The 22132-nt window shown below is 37.8% G+C and overlaps 1 protein-coding gene across 6 annotated transcripts in view; it reads right to left on the minus strand.

Annotated features, from left to right (window-relative positions):
- The window catches only part of helz (helicase with zinc finger), a 273419-nt gene that overhangs the window by 107719 nt on the left and 143568 nt on the right, over positions 1-22132 (minus strand). For 4 of the 6 annotated variants that reach the window (XM_048610734.1, XM_048610736.1, XM_048610733.1 and 1 more), the window contains 5 exons: positions 16758-16879; positions 13382-13527; positions 11803-11950; positions 7499-7682; positions 5607-5835 (listed from right to left, as the gene is read on the minus strand). In XM_048610734.1, the coding sequence (XP_048466691.1) occupies positions 5607-5835; positions 7499-7682; positions 11803-11950; positions 13382-13527; positions 16758-16879 (829 nt within the window). The remainder of the gene's footprint in view (positions 1-5606; positions 5836-7498; positions 7683-11802; positions 11951-13381; positions 13528-16757; positions 16880-22132) is intronic. The other 2 variants (XM_020511475.2, XM_048610735.1) reach the window with 1 other exon arrangement.

Genomic DNA, 22132 nt, shown 5'->3' on the forward strand with positions numbered 1-22132 from the left:
TCCAGCCCTGCACCTTGTTGTCTCGGATTCTCCAGCATCTGCAGTTCCTACTATCTCTGATAGCATTTTATCATAGTACTTATGCATTGTAGCTGAAAGATAGAAAGGTGAGTCAAGAGGCAAGTTACTTGCTGCAGAATGGCTTGACTCTCTCACTTGCTCTTTTACCACAGCGCTTTGTTCCTCTATTCTTTCATGGGATGTGGCAAGGTTTGCCTTTGTTCACTATCCCAAATTGTCCTTGAATGGGCTTACAAGGCCATTTCAGAGAACAGTTAAGAATCAACCACATTGCGGTCAACTTGCAGGAGCATAAAGAACAGACAGGGTAAGGGCAGATTTTCTTTTCTGAAAGGACATTAATGAGTCAAATGGGGGTGATACAACAATTTATATTATTAACATAGTTACCTTTGCAGAGTACAGAGTACAGTCTTATATTACACAGATTTAATAACTGAATGTAAATTCCATTAGCTACCATGGTGGATTCGAACCAGAACAGTAGCCTTGGTTTCTGAATTACTATTCTAGTAACATTACCACTAAATCACCATCTTCCTCATTAGGTTTCTTGTCAACAGTAACCTCCTGCGATAGTGACAGTAGTGGTTTCAATAAAGATAATGCCATTGAACATTAAACAGCGATGGCTAAATGCCCTCTTATTGTAGGTGGTCACTGTCCAACACTTGTGCTGTGCAAATGTTGTGCCGCTTATCATCCCAAACCTGGCTGGTGTCCAGGTCTTGCAGCATGTTGGCACAGATCGCTCCAGAGTCTTGAATGAAACTAAATACTCTGCAATCTTTACCCAGTGGTACCTCTTCTGATATTACAACTGAGGAAAGGTAATTGATGAAGCAGTTCAAGATGACTGGCTTAGGAGAAACTCCTAGGCCCGTGTCTTGACACTAAAATGACAAGTACAACCATCTTCTGTGACTCAGTCTCCGTACCTAACAGGAGTATGGCTGTACCTATACGACAACAGCAGCAGTATAAGTTGCTGGCTCATCATTTTCTCAAGGGCAATTAGGGATTGGTAATGAATGTTGACCTTGCCAGTGAACAGAGTTTTTTGTTAAAACAACGCTTTGTAAGTTTGCTTGCTCCTGAACATCTTGTTGTAACGCTATGCCCTCAGAGCACATCTAGAATCATTAACTACATTTTTATTTCAGGAGTGAATACTGGAAGGAATATTTCAGCTTTTTTACATATCGAATTCAACTCCTCGTTCTCTGACATTATAACTTATTACGAGCCTATGGTTACCTGCTTTACTAGATCACTCTATCTGCATGCTTTCTGGCTCATTAAAAAGTAAATTAATATTTGCTGAGCATACTGCGAACTTGAAACTCTGAGGAAAATGTTTTTAAACAGGTTGCTTTTATAATCAGTATGGAATGGTAATTTTTAAAACCATTCCAGCTGTTTCTGTATTTTCCAGCTGGGTCTGAGGGCTAGCTAATGCTTCAACAAATCTGCCTGTTGTAGAAGAAAGCTCTATTGCAAGGTAATTTGAAACATCAAATCACCTCTGTAATTCGTTTATGAGATATGAAATGTTGACAAGACCACATGCTTCAGTTACACACCCACATACACAAGCAGATACTCAATCAAGTTGGTGCAAGTGAACTGGATTCAAGCTTCAATGCTGCTTTGTTAAAGTACAGAATGACCCATTACACAGCTGTGATTCATTCCTTTTCCAGATCACACGAGAGGCAGTTAAATCAATCAAATCAAATTAACATCAAACACAAACCAAACTCTCAAAATAAATCTCAATAGATTGACACACAGAACTCCTCATCAGAATATAAACAGAAATAATTGTACATGCAAATCATAAAAACCAGACCCCCAGGAGGGTGAAATATAATGTAATATAGTTGAGTATTAACTTACGAGCAGCTAAGTGATCCACACATTATTTGTTAAATCTTTCATCATACTTCAGGCTGTGGAAAAGAAAACCTCTGAGCTTGGTCCCCAGAGTAAAAGAAATCTAATTTCAAATTTCTTCATTGATTTGGAGGGGAGTTTTCTGTGATATTTGCTTGTGGAAGCATAATCACCAAAAAATAACTCATACTATTATAAGCTTCATGAAGGGTATAATGTTGTGAATGTTCTATTCATGGTTACTAATAATTTAAAGGTAATGTTTAGTTCTCGGAAGATTGCTGTTGTGAAGGTAAGCAATTAGAATGCTGGGATTTGATGATTTTACCAAAACACCAAACTAAAATGGAGTGGTTTCCCATGTTTGTTTAATAGAAGAGACAGAATAATAAACCAGCTGGTGGCTTTACTCAGATGGAGCAATTTGGACGTAAGGGCCAATTTGCTTAAAATTCAAACTGAGGTTTGCGGACTATATTCATGGAGATGGGTGGACTTGGGAAAGCTCTCTGGTTTCAATTTATCTGGATGCTTACTAGAAGAGGTTTCTAACCGCAGTTTTGAACTAGTATATTTTGCAGCTGACAGAAGTTAGCCAAAATAAAGAACAATTAGATAGACCTACACTGTAAGCAGAGGAAAACACTAACTTCACCAGTGACTGCATGGAAGTTGAGCAAGGAATAATCTCAGTTTGAATGATGCAAGGAACAGAAGCCTAGAAGACTAGACTGTCTACTTTGAAGCTGGTGGGTGAATCTATAGCAGGCCTCACAGAGTCTTAGTGCAAATCTAAGTAGGCAGCTGAATTATTTGCACATACTGACAAAAGACTGAATCATCTATCGGGATGGCAAATGAAAGGTTTTTCTCAGAATAACAAAAATTGAGGAAAATACTCCAGGACCATGCGTGGTCTCGACAAAAGAAAATAACCTTAAGATTGATGTCTTATAATAGAATTCTTCGAGGACACAAGAAGGAAACCAGAGTACATAATGTATGCAGTTATAAGCCATATTGTTACAGTAATCATGCTTGTTTTGTTCAAATCCTTTTATACAATGAAGTATGTGCGTAAAAAAAATACAAAATCTCGAAATACTGTTTGACTGGTTAAGAAGAGGTATTTGGATTTCTCTTTAAATGTTAATGTCGCCTAGGATTGGAACAATACCAAAATTTCTCATTGATGAAATACCCCACCTGTTTAAATTCAATTTCCAAATGATCAAGATGCTTTTTACTGGGAAACATAATTTTCAAACAATATATAATAGGAAAAGGCTTACCATTACAGAATTGTTATAATCCCAGCTGATGGTATTCCTATTTAAGTCAGACCTCAAAGAAATCTGGCTTGATAGGTTTTTCCAATTTTAACATGGTGGTCATTCACTGAAATGTAGGTACCCAAAACTGCAGATTTTCTTTAACAATAAAGCTTATTCATTAAAGGAGAAACTAAAACAAATCAAGCTATCTAAATATAAAACACGTTTTGAACAATCTTAGAACCTATAGCAATACAAAATCTCATCTGTTCTCCAACTCCATCACTTAATTGCATTTCCAGAGAAATTATGCTTCCATATCAAATTTGTAGGTTCCAACTGCTTCACCACAATTCTGTCATGTGAATGATGAAGTCTGGTATCAATACATATGAAGTGAAAAACTTACGTTCTTTCAAACCGCCAATAATCAGCAAATTTCTAACCAGGCAGTCCTCGTCTGCAAGTTTCAAAAGCTAAACCTTTACACCAAGGTAACTGAGCTTTCTTTGACCTGTCCCTCATTTCTATGAAAGAAACTATATTTGCCTATGACACCAGTTAGGTCTCCACCAAAAACTGTCCTAACAGCTAAGATTGAAATCTCTTGGTTTTCCAAGCTAAAATCAATTCTTGATTATTCTAAACCAAAAACAATTTTGTCTTTCAATGTTTACTCCTATGTTATAAACTCCACACTATCTTCAATTAACATTCCAAGAGGTTTACAGTCACCCACTCTGATACTTTAAGTCACTGTTCCAGAAAGGACTCTCGGCTCTTTTTTAAAACCTTCACAAAAGTGACCAACACCAAGTATCACTGGTGTGAAAACCAAGCTCTAGAAATGATGTCAGTTTAGAATTAGAACTAGGTTTTATTGTCTTACATACTCAAGTTCAGGGCTACAGGAGTATAGTGAAAAATATACAATGTCACCATTCCCAGCACCGTCTTAGTATAGAGTAGAAAAATAAAGAAACAAGTTAAACGTTCAACATTACAGTTCTTCTTAGTATAAAGAAAGAAAGTTAAAAGTTCACACTGCAGTTCTTTAGCCATGGGCCTGCAGATGCTCCATGTTGGGCTTTCACCATGAGGGCTCAATCTCTCCTCCGTGCTGGGCTTGTTTTCTCCCCCGCGCCGCTGTCTCGCCGCTAACTGCCAGAGTCCTGCTCAGGGCTCAGCAGCCACCTCACTGCCGACCACTCTGGACTTCAACGATGCCAGAATGCTGCCGACTGCTAGAGTTCTGCTTAGCTCACCAGACCCTTCATCGTCTAGTGTCAAAGCTGACTGGATAACTGGTTTGCAATGCAGAGTGATGCCAAAATGGGTTCAATTCAAACAGCGGCTGAGATTACCATAAAGACTTCACCTTCTAAACCTTGACCCTTGCCTGTGATGTGGTGACCCTCAGGTTAAAACACCATCAGTTGGCACTCTCTAATCGGACAGTAGCCCTAAAGTCTGGTAGAATGGTAAATCTATGGTAAATATATATCACACATCTTTCATTGCAGGGTTTCTTGATCATGAGTAATGTATCAGATTCAACTTCAGCGGGTTATAAACCTAAAACTCAGTGAAAAGGCTGACATATAGCTCACTTTCATCCACTTGACAATTTTCAAATCAGCCAGCACTCAAAACACAAATTTCTCCATTACAAATCTCTATTATAATAAATGCTGTCATCTATCATTTTATAGTTCCTCAGTGAACCAAGAGAGCTGGTGAAGTCAATCTACTTTGAATTTTGAATTAGTAGGTTTGAAATTACAAGGACTTTTAAAGTACAATTTTGGAAATAATAATGACAAATGCTGGAATGTGCTTAAAGTTTAAAGTTGATTTATGGGTTATCTTCTATTTAAAATCAAACAAATCCAAAGTCTTTGTATATATACAAAGGTATTGTTGACTTTACAAACTGAGACATGTCAATCTTCAGTTCACAAACCAATCAAGACTCCTATCTCCTCAAACAAACAAAATCTCAATCACTATACGTAACACGACTGAACTATACTACAGGAAATCAATACTTCCAGACAAAACTCCCAGATGCTAGAAGAGATCTTGGCATTGTTCATGGAAGAAGAGATCATGCTAGTCAAGCAATTGTCAAGAAGCCAATTTGGTTGGACATCTCCTGTCACCTTGAATCAAGGCTGAAAAAGGAGCTTAATGCAAATTAACTGGATGCACAGTAAGAATGCTGTTCATTAATTGTCACTGGCCTCCTGGATTTCCCACAATGCAAATTGGTGCATCCCATCTGAAAGACCTGTATCAAAGAACTCTCTCAAATAAACAAAAAAATGTATTAAGAGGTTGTAATGAGTGATGTTACACCAGTGAGTACTCATTAGTTTTCTGATTAATAACTTGAAGAAAATGTTTTTACTTTACCTGCATCTCCCAACTGAGCATAGAGCTATGGGGTCTCCAACCACAGCAACCAGGGACTGTGCCCTGGTGATTGCAGTATTAAGTAGTTTGTAATTAGAAAGAAACCCATAGTCCAGGTCCTCGGTGGAGTCCTCTACCAACTGTTCCTTTCGCTTGATAGGGGTCTGCTTATGCTTGCATGTGTGTCTTGTCCTTACTGTACTGAGAAATAAGACCCTAAACTGCTTGCCTGAAAAATTAAAAAGAAACAAGGATTCATATGATTTTTCCAAGTCAAGCTAACTTAAAAGCAGGTATTACCTGGAGAAAATGATCAAAGCTATTACATAGATATTGCACATGGTTTATATTACACTGGTTGTCAACACTTTGGGACATCCTAAAGTCATGACAAGTGCTTTTTTAATTGCAAGCCTTTTATTCTTTTGCACCATAGCTGTAAAGGATCTAACAATGCAAAGATATTTAATATTCATAGTACAGTACAATAATTTTCAGACTTGGGCCAAAAGAGCAACTGCAAACTCCCTACAGATGTAGTTCTACCTGTATGGATTCAAAAGAAACAGTTGCATGAAATGGGTGTTTATTTAGATAACAAAAAGTTCACTGATAATGTTCATCATGCTGACGTCAAATATTTATTTTTTCCACAAAATCCACTTACGCAGAGACATAACAGGATTCTATTCTGTTGATTTTTTTATTTTAGAAAAAGGAGACCAAAGTCCATTTAGATTTTAACAGGTTTGTTTTGTATAGAAAAATTAACAGATTCACCCTGTCATTGCCATTTTGCTGAAAGGAGGATTGATGATATTATTTAGACAACTAAATTAAGACAGAAATGCTGGTTAATAGACTATTTCCAGAGCTGTACTGAGCACAAGCTCTCATTCCAACCAGGTGCCCGGAGGAGCTGGAGACAAGTAGTGATCTTCCTCAAAACCAGCTGATAAACTGACTGCATCAACAACGTTCAGTCATTAGGTAAAATTCCTCTGTTCCGTCCTTGCCCTTCTGATTAACTTCAACCATGAAAGACACATGCCACTCGTGGCAATGGCTCTCAAGAAGAAACTAATCTATGCCTCCCTCCTGCAACAACCATGAAGCAAGTTGTATAATGTCAGAAAAATACATCAAACAACATTAACACAGCTTTAACAATGAGGCTTCAAAAATATTTTGTACTTTCTGACCTATAAAATGCTGTGGCTAGCTTGTGTGCAGCCTTTATTGCTTCAATCATATCTGTCACCTACTGGAACTATCCAAGCAGTTTCCCCTCCCTCAGGACAGCTCTTGCAAGCAACAGCCAAGATGGAAAATTTATTACACAGGCATGGACTCTCACATAAGTACAGCATGATAAAGTTCAGTGCATCAAGTGTACATTTCTGTCACCCAGTTCCTCAAGTAAGACCATAAGACATTGGACTGTAAGATGTAGGACCCGAATTAGGTCATTCAGTCCACTGGCCCTGCTCCACCATTTGATCGTAGTTGATATGTTTCTCAATGCTATTCTCCTGCATTCTCCCCGTAACCTTCAATCCTCTCACTAATCAAGAACTTAAGTGTCTTAAAGATACTCAACGACATGGTCTCCATAGCCTTCTGTGGTGTGAGTTCCAGAGATTCACCACACTCTGGATGAAGAAATTCCTCCTCATTTCAGTTCTAAAGGGTCACCCTTCATTCTGAGACTGTGTCCTTGGGTCCTAGTCTCTCTTACTAGTGGAAACATCTTCTCCATGTCTACTCTATCTCAGTATTCTGTTAGCTTCATTGTGATCTCCCTCACCCTAAATGAGACAATTTCGCATGGTTTACAATGACAGAAACAAAACAAAAAGCAACTTAACTTTAACGAGCAAGTGGGAACCCACCTTGAACATTCAGAACTCGTTCTACATTCACTTCTGACAATCTCTTCTTACGAAGTTCCGATCGAATCCTAAACACTTGATCAGCATATGGTGTCACTACTCCAATGCTGCCTTCATCCAACTTCCCCCAAGCAACTGGCCACTTCCTTCTGAGTTCTTCAACGCGTTCCACAATTTCAAAAACCTTTTAGGAGGGACAAGGTATGATTTTAGTCATTGCATCTTCACATTAAAGAAGAGGTGCAACCTCTACATTTGAAGATATTCAAAGTTTCATTCATCAGCCCAACTATGCTGAACAATATGTGAAGTAAATTCCATGACATGACATCTACTTAACTACAGCAGCTAACTGATAATTTTGTGTCAAACCAGTTTGGGATTAAATATAAATAAAGTTCAACCACAGAGTTGCACTACTGTTATCAATTAACTGTATGATAAAGTACATCTGAAAACTGAAACACCAGGATCTTCCACGATTCATAAAGTTAGTATGCCCAAAAAAGGATGGCTTTATAATCAACCATTTTCATCAAGTATTATCACAACTTAGCAAAGGCTCAATGGAAACATATTTTTGGATATGAAATGCTACACATTTGATTCAGCAAATTTAGACATGATTTGATTTTTCTGTCACTGTCACCCCAAGATAAATCACTCCACATTGAACAGAACAAATAGGGAACCAAAACCTAAAGGTTTGAATTTAAATGGCAACCATAAATTAGTTCCGTTAAATAGCACAAGTTACGATGATATAAAACACTTGCATTAAGCAACAAAAACTAGAATCAAAATAATTTCAAGATCTCACTCAAGTGAACTATTTATACAAGAAGCAGTTTAACAAACGCACACAATGTCTAGAGATGCAAACATGCTGGAAGAGTCTCTGGAAGGTGAACATAAATGGGGACCTTACGTAATTCCCATTAGGAGCTAAACCAATTATACAGCCTGAACTGCTAAGATTAATTGAATCATGGTGGCTCAGCGGTTATCACTGCTGCCTCACAGCGCCAGGGACCTGGGTTCGATTCCAGCCTCGGGCAACTGTCTGTGTGGAGTCTGCACACTCTCCCCATGTCTATGTGGGTTTCTTCAGGGTGCTCCAGTTTTCTCTCACAGTCCAAAGATGTACAGTACAGGTGGCCTTGCCAAGTTAACTTGCCCAGTGTTCATGGATGTGTAACTAGGTTGGTTAGCCATGAGAAATGCAGGGTTACAGGGTTGGCGTGGGTCTGAGTGGGATGATCTTCAAAGGGTCAGTGTGGACTTGATGCGTCAAATGGCCTGCTTCCACATTGTAGGGATTGTATTCCATTCCATTCTATTCAATGTCAGGAATAGCACTGGAGACTTTCTGGTTTCCAGGTCTATCAAACTGACTCTGTTCACGCTTATTTGATTTTCAAATATTTTTTATGAAATTTCACAGGTATTCACAGAGGGTGCAGTAAAAGATAGAGTATTTTCCTGCCATGGTTCATAATGAAACTGGGAAATGTATTTAATGGCTGAAATAAATCAAAGGCAGAGGGAAAAAGCAATGTTCCCAAGTAACTGGCCCTATTTGACGGTTGATATAGCTGTTTGATTTTGAGCAGGTCACTGCCAGTCTGTGTCCTTACCTGGAAGGTAACTTGATTGACGGGTGACTTGTGCCAAGCACAACTCCACAGACTGACATTTTTCTGTTAATTTATTGATGAATTTGTTGAGACAATTTCATCAATCCTCTTTCTAGCAAAGTGACAACTTGGATGGATTGTTAAAGGAACTTTAGCACATGCTCTAGGCTGAAACTGTAACACAGCATGGAGGGAATAAGATCATTTCAAAAGAACGGCAAAAGTCAGTATGATCCAGTATGCCCAATCCAATTGACAGTAAAAAATCCAAGACTATTCTTTCAAGGGGAGCATGTTCTGTGCACTGGTCAGCATTTCTCTCTGCATACCACCTAATCAAACAGTGACCATTCATACCATTGAGGATCATTGCTGAAACAATAATCACTACAATTGTATGAAATATTCAGACGTCTAAGTATTTAGATATGAAATAACTAAGTATTTTCTTTATTTTTCTCCATGCAATGCCAGGGGATGTCTCTGCACCCACACTAAAAGAAAACCAGAATTTTTTTTACATGTATTTGCATCACAAACATTCAAACTTCAAGGCATCTCTGTACTATATTTTCAATAAGTGATAACTATTTTTATTATATTAAGTATTTCACATTGTTCCTCAGCACAACCTAAAGTTTGAAGCACCTTAACTTATTAAACAGCAAGATCAATATATCGCAATAGAAAAGCTCCAACATTTTCACAAAGAAATCCAACAGCTGATATCATTTAGTTAAACATGGTGCAGTCATCAGTTTTGAAATGACTGTATTAATGCCCCCCTCTGCTGTCAAGTTACTAATTCCAGCCTTGGAACCAACAATGACTGCAATACAGGCAGAACACCATATAACCTTTTCTCTCAACTTGATAAAATGGCGATGACACAAATATCACGATGGGGCCAACTAATCACTCCCAGCTTCAGCTATTCCAAACTAGGTTGCTAAACCTCATCGAATATTATTTTATTGGCTTAACTCCATTTTTTTAGTGCAGCGAGCAAACATTGAACTTGGCATGAAGTGATTATATTCAGACAATATGAGTGAGTCTTCCATCTGACCATAGGTATTTACATTCATAGCAGAAGTTTAGCTTTATGGGGAGATATAACAATCAGGAAAGCAAAACATCAATGCTCATATTTTTGTTACTGACATTTGTTTTTGTTGCTGTGTTCAGAATATACTTGAATTTAAGATAAAACCCTTCCAAACATAAGGGCTGGGAGGCTTCTGAGGTTTATGAAATCATGAGAGGCATGGATAAAGTGAATGACAAGGGTCTTTTTGCTAGGCTGGGTGAGCTCAAAACTAGGGGGCATATTTTTAAGGTGAAAGGAGAAAGGCTTAAAAAAGACATGAGGGGCAACTTTTTTACACAGAGTGGTTCGTGTGGAAGTGGTACATCTAGATACAGTTACAACGTTTAAAAGATATTTGGACAAGTACATGGATAGGAAAAATTTGGAGGGATATGGGCCAAATGCAAGCAAGTGGGACGAGTTTAGTTCAAGAATGTGGGTGGTGTGGATTGGCTGGGCTGAAGGGTCTGTATCCATGCTGTGAGACTCTATGTCTCTTAAGCCAGCTGCACCATTTAATAAGATCATGGACAATCTGATTGTGGCTTAAATTCCACTCCCGCCTGCTCCTCAAAAGCCTGGGTTTCCTCGTCAATCAAAAATCAGTCCAACTGTGCATATTCAATAACTCAGCCTCCATTGTTCACTGGGGAGAATAAATTCCAAACATCAAAAACCCTTACTTTTAAATGGAAGATCCCATTTTTTGAAACTATGCCGAGTTTTAGGTTCTCTGACAGGAAACATCCTCTCAGCATCGATCATACAAAGATGAACACAACAGAGATCATGGAGCTCACTCAAACAAGAGGTAAATCCTAAAATCAGTGCGTAACTGAGCACAAATGATAAGATAATCTTGACTGAGCTGATCCCACCCAGTTTACAACAGCTACAAGTCGACTCAGTGACCTCATGTTAGATGTCGATCCAATGTGAATACAATCACGCTAAACTACAATTACCTTCATCATTTCAGTTTGTTAAAATAGGGAGGAGAGGCTGAGAGGGTGTGAATGCGAAAATACAACTTTTGAACTTCAGCAGTGTTTTATAAGCAGCCAGTTTGTGCACAGCAAAGCCCTACTAATATTAGTCACATAATCTCCATACAGTCGTGATTGGGAGCTTGAAAAAAATCAAGGTGACTTCGTGAACCTGGAGAATCATGACAGCAATGAGTTCATATCTTCGCAGGATACGGGGAGAAAACAGAGATTAAAAAATTTATGGGATCAATGTTGAACTTCAAGCGGAAGCATCACTGAATAGAAATAAACTCAATAAGTTTAATTTCAAAACCAAGGAAAGCTTCCAAAATTTTATACCACAGGCCAAAACTTCACTGTAAGAATGTATGATTTGTTCCACAAAAGTTTCCTTTAATCAATTCAGGGTGGAGATTCATTCAATGGATAACTTCACTAATTCAAAGCACTCTTACAGACATGTACATGGTAGTTACTGATAACACAATATTTAAGTGCACCATTGTAACAAACCTTAAAATCAACAGGGTTTGTGGAAACAATAGACAATGGACAGATACAACCAGTAGAGATATTTTGTTACCTTACCTCTGAATTGTTATAGAAAGCAGTGCTGTTTTTCTCTTGCACATCTTCTCCTCGGGCTGTGAAGAATGTCAGTGGATAGAAATCTTTGTGTGCCGGTTGCTTTCCGCTCGCCATCAACTTACCCTCATAGAATAGTTCAGAAGTGTAGCTGAAATAAAATTAAATGTGATTAAATTTCATTAAGCAGAACCTCTGAAATACTAGTGGGTCCTCACTATTTGTTGATTTAGCACATAAATTACAAAAAATAAAACCAAAAAAAATCAGCACTGAATAAGTTTATTTTGAATCAAGTTTAACTTTCCATCTAACACCTTACTGATTCTGTTTAAAAAATAAAATATCTTGTTGAACTTCTGATTATTTATTACCTCTCTCAGGAAAAGTGAATTAATTTACAACACACCCAATCTTATATTATAACTGTGATGCTAAATAAAAATCCATCCTGGCCAACTCAAAGCCGATACCCAACAATGCAATTCTTAACACATTAACTTACAAGTGTGAAGTAAACTTTAGGTACACGTTGCTTTTACGTAGCAAATTTGAAAATGCATAACCTAAAAATCCAAACATTTAAATTTTTCGCTTCCCAATGAAAACATATTCTTGTGCAAATCACATTCCTAGGGTCTAGCCAAAATGCAATTACCATTGTTTCTGCAAACATGGCTTAACTTTTGCATTATGCATAAACATAGTTGGAGACAAAGTGATATCTCTCATTTGTCAGATGCTCAGCACAAAATACACCCAATGATTAATTAAAGTGAACAGTCTGTAATTACCCACTATATGGTCAATGTCACAAGGTAATTGCTAGTGATGGAATGGATGCAAAGCAACAGTAATATTAGGTGTGGTGACTGCAAGTGTGGTCGAAGAGATAGTTTTCAATGAGGTTTAGGAGATTATTGAGATGATAAATCATGAGCAGATACAGCAGTATCAACAACTTAGCTCAATCCTCGCACTTTAAGCAGAATAGGCAAGGGGATTGAAAAGTTACTTCTAAACTGCAGGTATGTCAGTTTCATTTCATGAATTTCTTTCTAGAAAAATAATATCAGAATGAAGTTTTATTATTAACTATTGCTGCAAAAACTGCAACTACATTGGAACTATATGTTTAGGTTGGACTGTGATGAAAGGTTTATTGCAAAGTGAATATTTTGGTAATGACCAAATATTAATTCAATGTGGTGAAACACTTTTTGTGCTCTACTTGTATTGTACCCTACTCCTTCGAAAAACAGACAATTGGACAGTCTCACTTATTATCGGGCATTTTAGAACAGTCACTATTCCTGTTTTAGAACCAGCAAAATCTCTGTCCAGGTTGAGGAGTATTTATCAGTCAGCAAACAACCTTGTTAAAAATTGAATGATATCACTGGGAGGAAGATATATTAACAAAGAAGAAGCAAACATAAAGATAATTGGGCAAATTAATTCAGTTGTCTCAATCAGGTATGGAAGCTCCAAGTATCTTACTTAGAGCAAACCCTTCCAACATCACCAGAACTAACTCAGTTGAGTCATACACCAAAGAAATGTGGTAAACTCAAGTACCTACTTGATAATAGCTTCATGGGAACGATAGTTCTCACACAGTAGAATTCTGCATGGAAACTCTGCAGGGTAGTGTTCATACAGACGATCTAGCAAAGATACATGAAGATTTCTTTCCCGAGCAAATTCACTGTATACAAAGGGACTGAGCTGGAAAATGTTAAAGCAGAATGTTAGCTATTTTTAAATTTGTACTTTGCTGAACAAAAAGTTAAGGCAAGAATAATTTTATTTTTGACATTCTGCTTTTATAAACTTTCCTCACATATATCATTGTTAAACTGGTTAAAACAGGAAGAGGTTATTGTGCCTGGAAATTTAAACCAGATTACAGGTTAATACAAAGCAAGGGAATGGACAATAGAGCTCACAGGACATGATCAGAAGGAAATGGAATTCTCCAGTCCTTGGTCATTATGATCATTGATTGGGAAACAATTAGCTACTTTTGAAGAAAAGGGAGTTAGTAACTAACTGCAAACAGTGCTGTAATAACATTTACAAAAATAAACTTAGTCAGAACTGATGCGTAAAACTTATTTCAATTTCTGCTTCTACTTCTGAGGCAGTGTTATTTTTAACAAAATAACTTCAAACAACAAAAATACAGAAAAATATATATTATGCTGATTCAAGCAAATTAACAATGAGCATCAAAATGAACATTCACTTTTGAAACTGATCCTACACGTTTAATTCATACAGATTAAAAATATTTTTCACTGAAAATTCCAGACTATTCTGCACTTTATTAAACAATTGATCAAAAAGAAGCTTTAGTAGTCATTTTTCTATTGATATTGACTTTAGAAAAGTTTGACTGTAAAAATAACATTAGAAAATGGTGACTAGAGACCGCCACCTTGAATTATCAAGCATGAAGAAATTCACAGAACACTAAATGCCATGCAAACTGGCAAGTGATTCTAATTATAGTGAGGGAAATCTTTTTTCAAAAAGCTGCCTCAGTCATGGTGGTAATAGCTGTAACTTCTATGATAGCCTGGATATCTTGACCAGTGAAAATTCATCATTTATTCATCTGCCACTATAAGCTCCAGTCAGCCAACCGACAGGCCACGTGAGATGAGTGGATGATCACAAGTATCTCCAAGGCTACTATCATTCTTCTGTCAAGTAGCAGCAATTAAGAAAAAGGGAAAACTAATTGCACCTATTCCCACCAATTGTGTCACTATTTTGCAACTTTTGCGGACAGAGAAAATATCAACCCATTAGAAGCTCAAGTACAAATGATGGAGACCGAATGTGAAGCCAGGTGATCTCGTATTACATCAGCCAAAATGCTGTGGAACACACAAGGTATAAATTACATCCAGTGATTATAGTTCTATAAGTTAATGTTGAAAAATACAAAACAATGTAAAGTTGAAGAAAAATGCAAACATAAATGATTTTGGGGATCAGAATTGAGAAAATTCTTTCAGTTGTTCAAGTTCAAAAACAGAAATTTCGTGAAGGGACAGAAAATACAGATGAAAGTTTCAAACATTTTAGAAGTGCAATCGTAAATTGTTGATGGTTTTTCACAATGCTTTCTGCTCTACTTATTGGTGAAGTCTTTTATGATGCTACAATGGCAAATACATGACTGCAAATAAATTTTTCAGCAGTTCAGTTCCTTAAAAATTTCCTTCAAATCTGCCATTTACGAATAAGAAATTGTGACAGCAAACACTAATTCGTGACTGATATGTGCAATAAATACAGGCAATGCTAATCCATAAACAGATTTACCAACACGTTAATGTTCCATCACAGAATCCACTGACAATGCTCACTATAAAATCATAGCCTTTTGTTGCTGCTTAATTTGTGTGCAACAGTTTTGTAGCTAGTGCACTTAAAAAGAAAGCCCAGTGATACACAAAACTGATATATAAAAAGTTGCAATGCTGTTATATCACGATCATATACACTGAAGGAAGCCTTGCAACTATTAAATAAATGTAAACAAAGGGAGAAAAAAAAATCAAGGCAACAATAGTAATGAAGGCTCTTCAGTCCACTTGACCTCATTCTTTCCAATAATCAACTTTCTTTCCCACCCCTACCCCAATCATGCTTAGTTTATGTGCCTGATCAGAAAACTGGGGAAAGAAATAAATATCCAGGTTACTTAGTTTCAGAACAACACTGGCAAAAGCAGAGTGCTTCCCTCGTTTTCTTCATAATTGGAGGAAGAGTTGGGAATATATCTGGGTGGATGAGGAGGATGACTAAAAAGCGAAAACACAGCTGTGTAATAGCAGATGCCTAACCGGCCCTACCTTCCAAAACCCCTCCACTCAGAAAAACACTCAAAGTCCCCTGTCCTACATGAGGTTTGTAAGCCAGAAATCCCTGTTAATCTGACAGATGGTCAGGAAGTTGGCAAAAATTCCATTCATCAGTTTTACAAAGGCGACTTTCTTGGACATAAATGACATACACATTTGAGAATATCCCAAGTAAGTCTTTGTTAAGAAACTCCTGGCAAACTTGCATTTCTGGAAACAAATTCAAATGCATGCAACTATCCACAGTTGCCAACTCCAACCTTCACATAATGATCGTGTGGCATCTGTTCAAAACCTGTAGATGAAGTCCATTTGAAAGCACTTTCTATCTATTAAACTTTCATTTAAAGGGCATTGATGCATAATTATCACTGGAATATTGAGTGCTATCCGGCAACAGGAACCAGTTTTTCAGCGTTTTTCCTTCTTCTATAAACAGTTACTGTCATGTTACATAAAAAGGCTGATTGCAGAGCCAAGCTGTCTGGACACGCTATTCCCCTGGCAATGTTAGGGAGAATCAGGTCATCAAAATTTGCTTTAAGAAAACCAAATTGTTAATTTAAAAAGGAAATTAAACAGATGGTGATTCAGCCAAGATCCGGACACCGTGCAACTGAACTTAATGAGTCCAACTGTTGCTTCTTAAAAAGGAAGACTGTGGGATTGTGGTGGAATGGAGCGAAGAAATTCAGTATCAGCATTAAAATTATATCAAATGAATAAGCCATTCACAGCATATTAGACCTGGAAGTGAACTAACAATTTCTGGTTTTTAAAAGAACACTTACTCCAAATGAAAGACAACCCACTACAGTCTTTGCTATGATATTCATTATTTTGATTTAAAAGAGCTTCAAAATCAGGATGAACTTAAACAGCATCTTGCAAAGCCTCAGTGAATTAAATTGCAAGAAAAGGACAAATGAATATAGCCTTGTGGCATTTTCTGTTGCCACAGAAATATAAGGAACACAAAAGCCAAGAGGTTTGCAATCATGAGAATTAAAAAGCAATTTCATAATTCATATCCTGATATAGTTGTTAATGAAGTTTAAACTTGGTCCATAGATTGCTCACCTGCATGTGATCCCCGGCCAAGACAATCCTTGTGTGTCTACTAGCTAGTGCCAAAGGCATGATGGTCTCACACTCCATCGCTTGAGCAGCTTCATCCAACAGAATATGAGTGAATAAACCTGCTGATAAACAAATATTGTGCCAAGCGTTACTGAATATTATCCTAAAATATGGAATTAAACATTTTACTAAATGTAAATTTCAAGTTAAAACAGAATATCATTCACTTTACTTTTAATACACAGACACAGATATATTAAAAACTGACATTGCTTCTAATTTCATCATCTAAGGTCAAGTGGACAATCTGCTTTTAAGCTCCAACAATCTTACTCTCGCGCTGTGTACTGAGAAAGTCCTCAAGCAGCGCCCTTGATGAATCTTGGGCAACTATTAAGCTTGTACCCACCATGGCAAACCTGAAATCAGAAATTATTCCTCTGAAAGCAGAAGTCCACAACCCACCACTCTTTTCAATAGCATGTTAATGCCTCAATTCCATTTAGAATCACAAACTTATTGTCCTCACTGGTTACATTTCAAGACACTCAAACATTCTATCCTCCCCAAAAGACATGACAAAAGCTTCCTATTTATGTCATAGATTGTGAAAAAAACATCATGGATAAATTAGTTTGCTTTTTGCAAACATTTCAAAACAGGTAGCTACTGAAGCCCTTTCAACATAATAGATGCCATTGCAAACAAATGCAAAGAATCCACACTGTGTGGATCAGCTTGGGTTTCATGATCTTAAACAGCCCATTTCATGCAACTGTTGAGAAATATATCAAAAAGAATCACAGAATGACTACATAGGTAGGGGCCAATCAGCCCATTATTTCTGTGTGAACTCTCAGCAAGGGTAGTCACTCCTCTGACTTTTTCCATAGTATTGTACACTCGCACTCTTCAGATGATTATCCAATGCCCATTTTGAAAGCCACAGCTTAATCTGCATTCACCACTCATAGGCAGTGAGTTTCCAAGACTAATGGGTTTTGTTAATGGGTTGTTGTTTAACACTGAGCAAGATAAACAATTGTGCATCAAGGTTTCAGTTAGAAATTACTGGACTTTTTTTCTTAAAAAAGTGTTTTGGGGGGAAAACCCAGTGGTTTTAAATAAGTTTTTTTAAAATTTAAGTTTGGGACAGTTCTGCAGAAGCCTTGAATGAATATAAAGCAGTACTCCTGAGAAAGGGAGAGGATACTTAAAATACATTACTTTAGAGCAAGCAGTTTGGTAACAGTTCCAGACCAAGAAAGCTTGGATAAATCCCTGAAGAGGTCATTCAAAGCTGAAAACATTTAATATTGGGTACATGAAAACTCCAGGAAGCAGCTATTGGATTTTCCAAATTGGGAGTGGAAGCGACAGTGAAATGAGGTGTTAGAGAAAGCAGTTTTCTGATAGCGTGAGTACTGTACATAGGTGCTTTTGGGTACCCTGGAGGTGTTTTGCGTATCTCTAAAGGAGCATTTTTGGGATTAATGGAATTTATTTCAATGCAAAGGGTCTTACAGGTAAGACAGATGAATTCAGAGCATGTATAGGAACTTTGGGCTGGGTCATCATAGCAATTACAGAAGCAATCAAATCTCAATACTGAATGTTCAGTTCCACATATCCTCCTCCAAAAATGAAACAATTAGTTCCTACACACACTAAGATTTGTAGCATTCAGGGCTGAGGCAACAATTGCTAGACAATGATCATGTCTAACAAAGTAAATAATTTAACGCTCTTCCTCGACACTTAACTGCATTACCATCACCATCAATGAATCTCCCACCATCAAAATTTGGAAACTGGCACTGCTAAATTTATTTGGTCTAGCCAAATAAATACTATGGTCACAAAGGTCCCAAATTCCCAAACCTATCAACCATCTACAATGCATAAAGAGACAGCGTATGGAATAATTTTGCCTGGGTGAATGGAGCTCCAAAGAAACACTCAAGAAGCCGAACATCATCTTTTAAAACAACTCAATGGTTGACAGCCCACGCAGTTGATATGAACAATAGCTGCACAGTATTCCATCTAAAAGCTGCACTACGTAACTCACTAAGGGTTTTCTGGCAGCGCCTTCCAAATCTGCAACCTTTACTACCTAGACATCAAAGGCAACACATCACCCAAGTTTGCCAAATCCTACACCATCTTGATTTGGAAATGTATCACCATTCCTTCACAGTCACTGGGTCAAATCCTGGAATTCCCTTTCAAACAGAACTACACCACATGAACTGCAACAGTTCAAAGTTGCAAGTCACCAGTATAATGGAAAGAGGGCCTTGTCAGAACTTCTCACATCACACGACAGAATCAAAATGCAAGGCACCAGTCCAACTGAACCACAACAGGTCTGAATTATAATCTACTCTGCCATTTATACAAATGTAGCAGCAATGAATGAGCAGCATGCACATGTGCCATTACAAATAGATGCCGGAGATATCTCAAAGTGTGCTCTTATGTATTGACCTGAAAACAATCAAAAGCTGAAATAATGTAATTTTTCTTTTGCCATCCATATATTGCATTGTTGGGATTCAATAAAAGTGGATAAAATGCAGGATGAATACTGCAAAAAGCAGGAAGTGTCCCAAATGATGGTTTTAAATTGCACTAGTTGTAAAGGTACTGTGTAATGGTGATTAATGTTTGATGGGAATCAAACTGACTCTACAACTGCCATTTTTTTTTAACCAACAGAAAAGAATGAAATCTCCCACAACTCTTCAAAGAGATAGAAATTGTTTGGAATGGCAGCTCAGCAAGCAGCACTCTTGGTGCCTGTTTAGAACTCTTCCAACCCTCCAAGGGATCAGGATGCCTCCTCACCTGCACTGTGCTCTGTAGGCTCCCTGTAGAGATTAATAGAAGCAATATACAACTACTCTTACAAATAAGGTACATCTACAAATTATTTACATTTCGGGACAGGAAAATAAATCTACACATTCTAAAGTTCCAAAACACTACATATTGTTATCATTTATTCAACAAAAATAGGTGCTCTATTGCAAACAATACAGCACATCACCTTGTCACTGATTAAGTGTTAAGAACAGTTTATTGCTTTGTCACATCCTTAATTTTTTCCTGAAGCAAAAAATGAGAGAACAATGGGGTTTTAAGCATGAACACAATTCAGAACCAAGATAGAAAACTTAAGGTAAGATACAGGAAGCACTTGTTTTGGTCCGATTTTGACTTTCTTTACCTTTAGCATCAGCTGCTGCTCTGCTGCTCTGGTGCAGTGCTCCAGACCCAGGTCACCCTACAACACCTTAGACAAGTAGGCATTCTTCATAAGTTAGCCCACACCAGAACATGTAAAACACTACAGACTCCTTATGTCTGAACTGACCTTTTGCATGTGTGCACTTTCCAGCAGAAATAACTGGAGTATGTTCAGGAATAAAAACTATGAAGTGATATTTACTAACCTAGACTGTGGATGCCCAAGATAAATGAAACACCTTTGCTGACACAGTTAACTCAACGAATTTAGGCACAGGCTAACTCTGTGCAGACTACAAAACAAACTACGGTATGTTGATTAGAAATAAAAACAATTTTGTTAAACTTGTGATAATCAGAGATTTTTATAACATCAACTGGTTTTAGGCTGTTTAGACTTGCTATGAAGCAAGTGTTTTTTGCAAGGAGGCAGGTTAAATGTAGTCAGACCTTTAAGAATCAAAGGAAGAATTCCTCCTGCTCTTAAGTGATATGCTAGAATTTCACACTTGGCCTCTAATGTCTGTCATTCTGGGATTTTCCTGCATGCTTTTATGGTTTTACTTGTCCTAACAGCAGTAACTTCAATCTTAGGTTTTCTGCTTGGCAGCACTCACTCTTAAGAGTGCCTCCTCTTTAATACAGTCATGTAGTAGCACCCTGACCTGATCCCTGTTGACTCTAGAGATGACGTGGCAGCACTGAGGCAGCTATGCCAATTGGTACAGTTGTGTAGCCTGGTTATAGCCCTCTGTATGGTCCGAGGGCTTGGGAGGAGGAAGGCTTTCTTCAATTCTCCATGTACCTACTTTTAGCTGCTGTGGGATTCCAGTATCAATTCATTTGCAGAAATAGTATTTTTTTGAGTCTGCTCTTCTGAGCTGATTGTTTTTTAGCTTTCCCAACTTTTTCAGCATTGATGGGGATCCTTTTAAAGCAGTTTGCTGATAGTTGCCACCATGCATTAAGACCAAACTGGGATGTTTATGTCTTCGACAGGAGAGAGCTGGAAACTGTGCTATTATAAATTAATAAATATTTGTTGCTACTTACACTATTTAAAAGGTGAACTATTGCAGGATCTTATCAGAAGCTTTCTCAGGCTTCACCTACATGTGATCTTACATTTCTACAACATTTTGCATAATTTTAATCACTATTACTAATATTACATGTGGAAACTGGGTAGATGTTTTGGCAAGCAAGGGTAACAAGACTGGGTCAGCAGATTTTCAATGGTATAATTTCCGCTAGGCAACTAGATTGTCGGTGAAAGATTATAGCTTTCAAACCTCCTGTGATGTCTTTTCACACATGTTCAAGCTAGACCCCTCAATCCCCTGTACCATTCAGGAACATGTTCTTGACAGGCCTGGCTGTCCATGGACTCTCCACGGCTGACATTTTCTTTGTGCTGACTTATGAAGTGTGATTCGTCTGGCGAGATTCCACCTAACTGTGTAAAGGACATGCCTGTATGTTCATGTCTGGCCTGCAAAGTGACAGCACACCCTCATCAGCAACGAGCTCATCTGCATTACAGAACTTTGCTATTCAATGCCTCAGTGAAGCACTGAATAAAGATTGGTCTGATGAGAAAGAATCAGTCACAGAAGACAGTGCTTCCAGTTAACACAGTGCAGCAGATGCACCCTCCAAACCCATGGCCACTTCCATCTAGAAGGACAAGGGCAGCAGATACATGGGAACACCACCATCTGCAAGTTCCCCTTCAAGCCACTCATCATCATAACTTGAAAATATGTCCCGTTCCTTCACCATTGCTGGGTCAAAATCCTGGAATTCTCTCCCTAAGGACATTGTGGGTCAACCCACAGCAGGTGGACTGCAGTGCTCAAGAAGGCAACTCACCACAACCTTCTAAAGGGCAACTAGGGACAGGCAATAAATGCTAGCTAGTCAACAAGGTCCATATCCCACAAATCAATTAAAAAACCATAAGGAACAAGATAACTTTAATGAATATGCTTATAGGGAGTTAAGTAGGCTTTAATAACTGGAGGCATTTCTAAATCAGCTAAAATGGCTAAGATTTTTGAAGAAAGTTAGAAATGAAGAGTTCAAGATTTCTAGTCCTTTTACCCACTGGTTGAAATGCCGTC

Source organism: Rhincodon typus, chromosome 23, assembly GCF_021869965.1.
Source record: "Rhincodon typus isolate 14 chromosome 23, sRhiTyp1.1, whole genome shotgun sequence".
NCBI lineage: Eukaryota > Metazoa > Chordata > Chondrichthyes > Orectolobiformes > Rhincodontidae > Rhincodon > Rhincodon typus.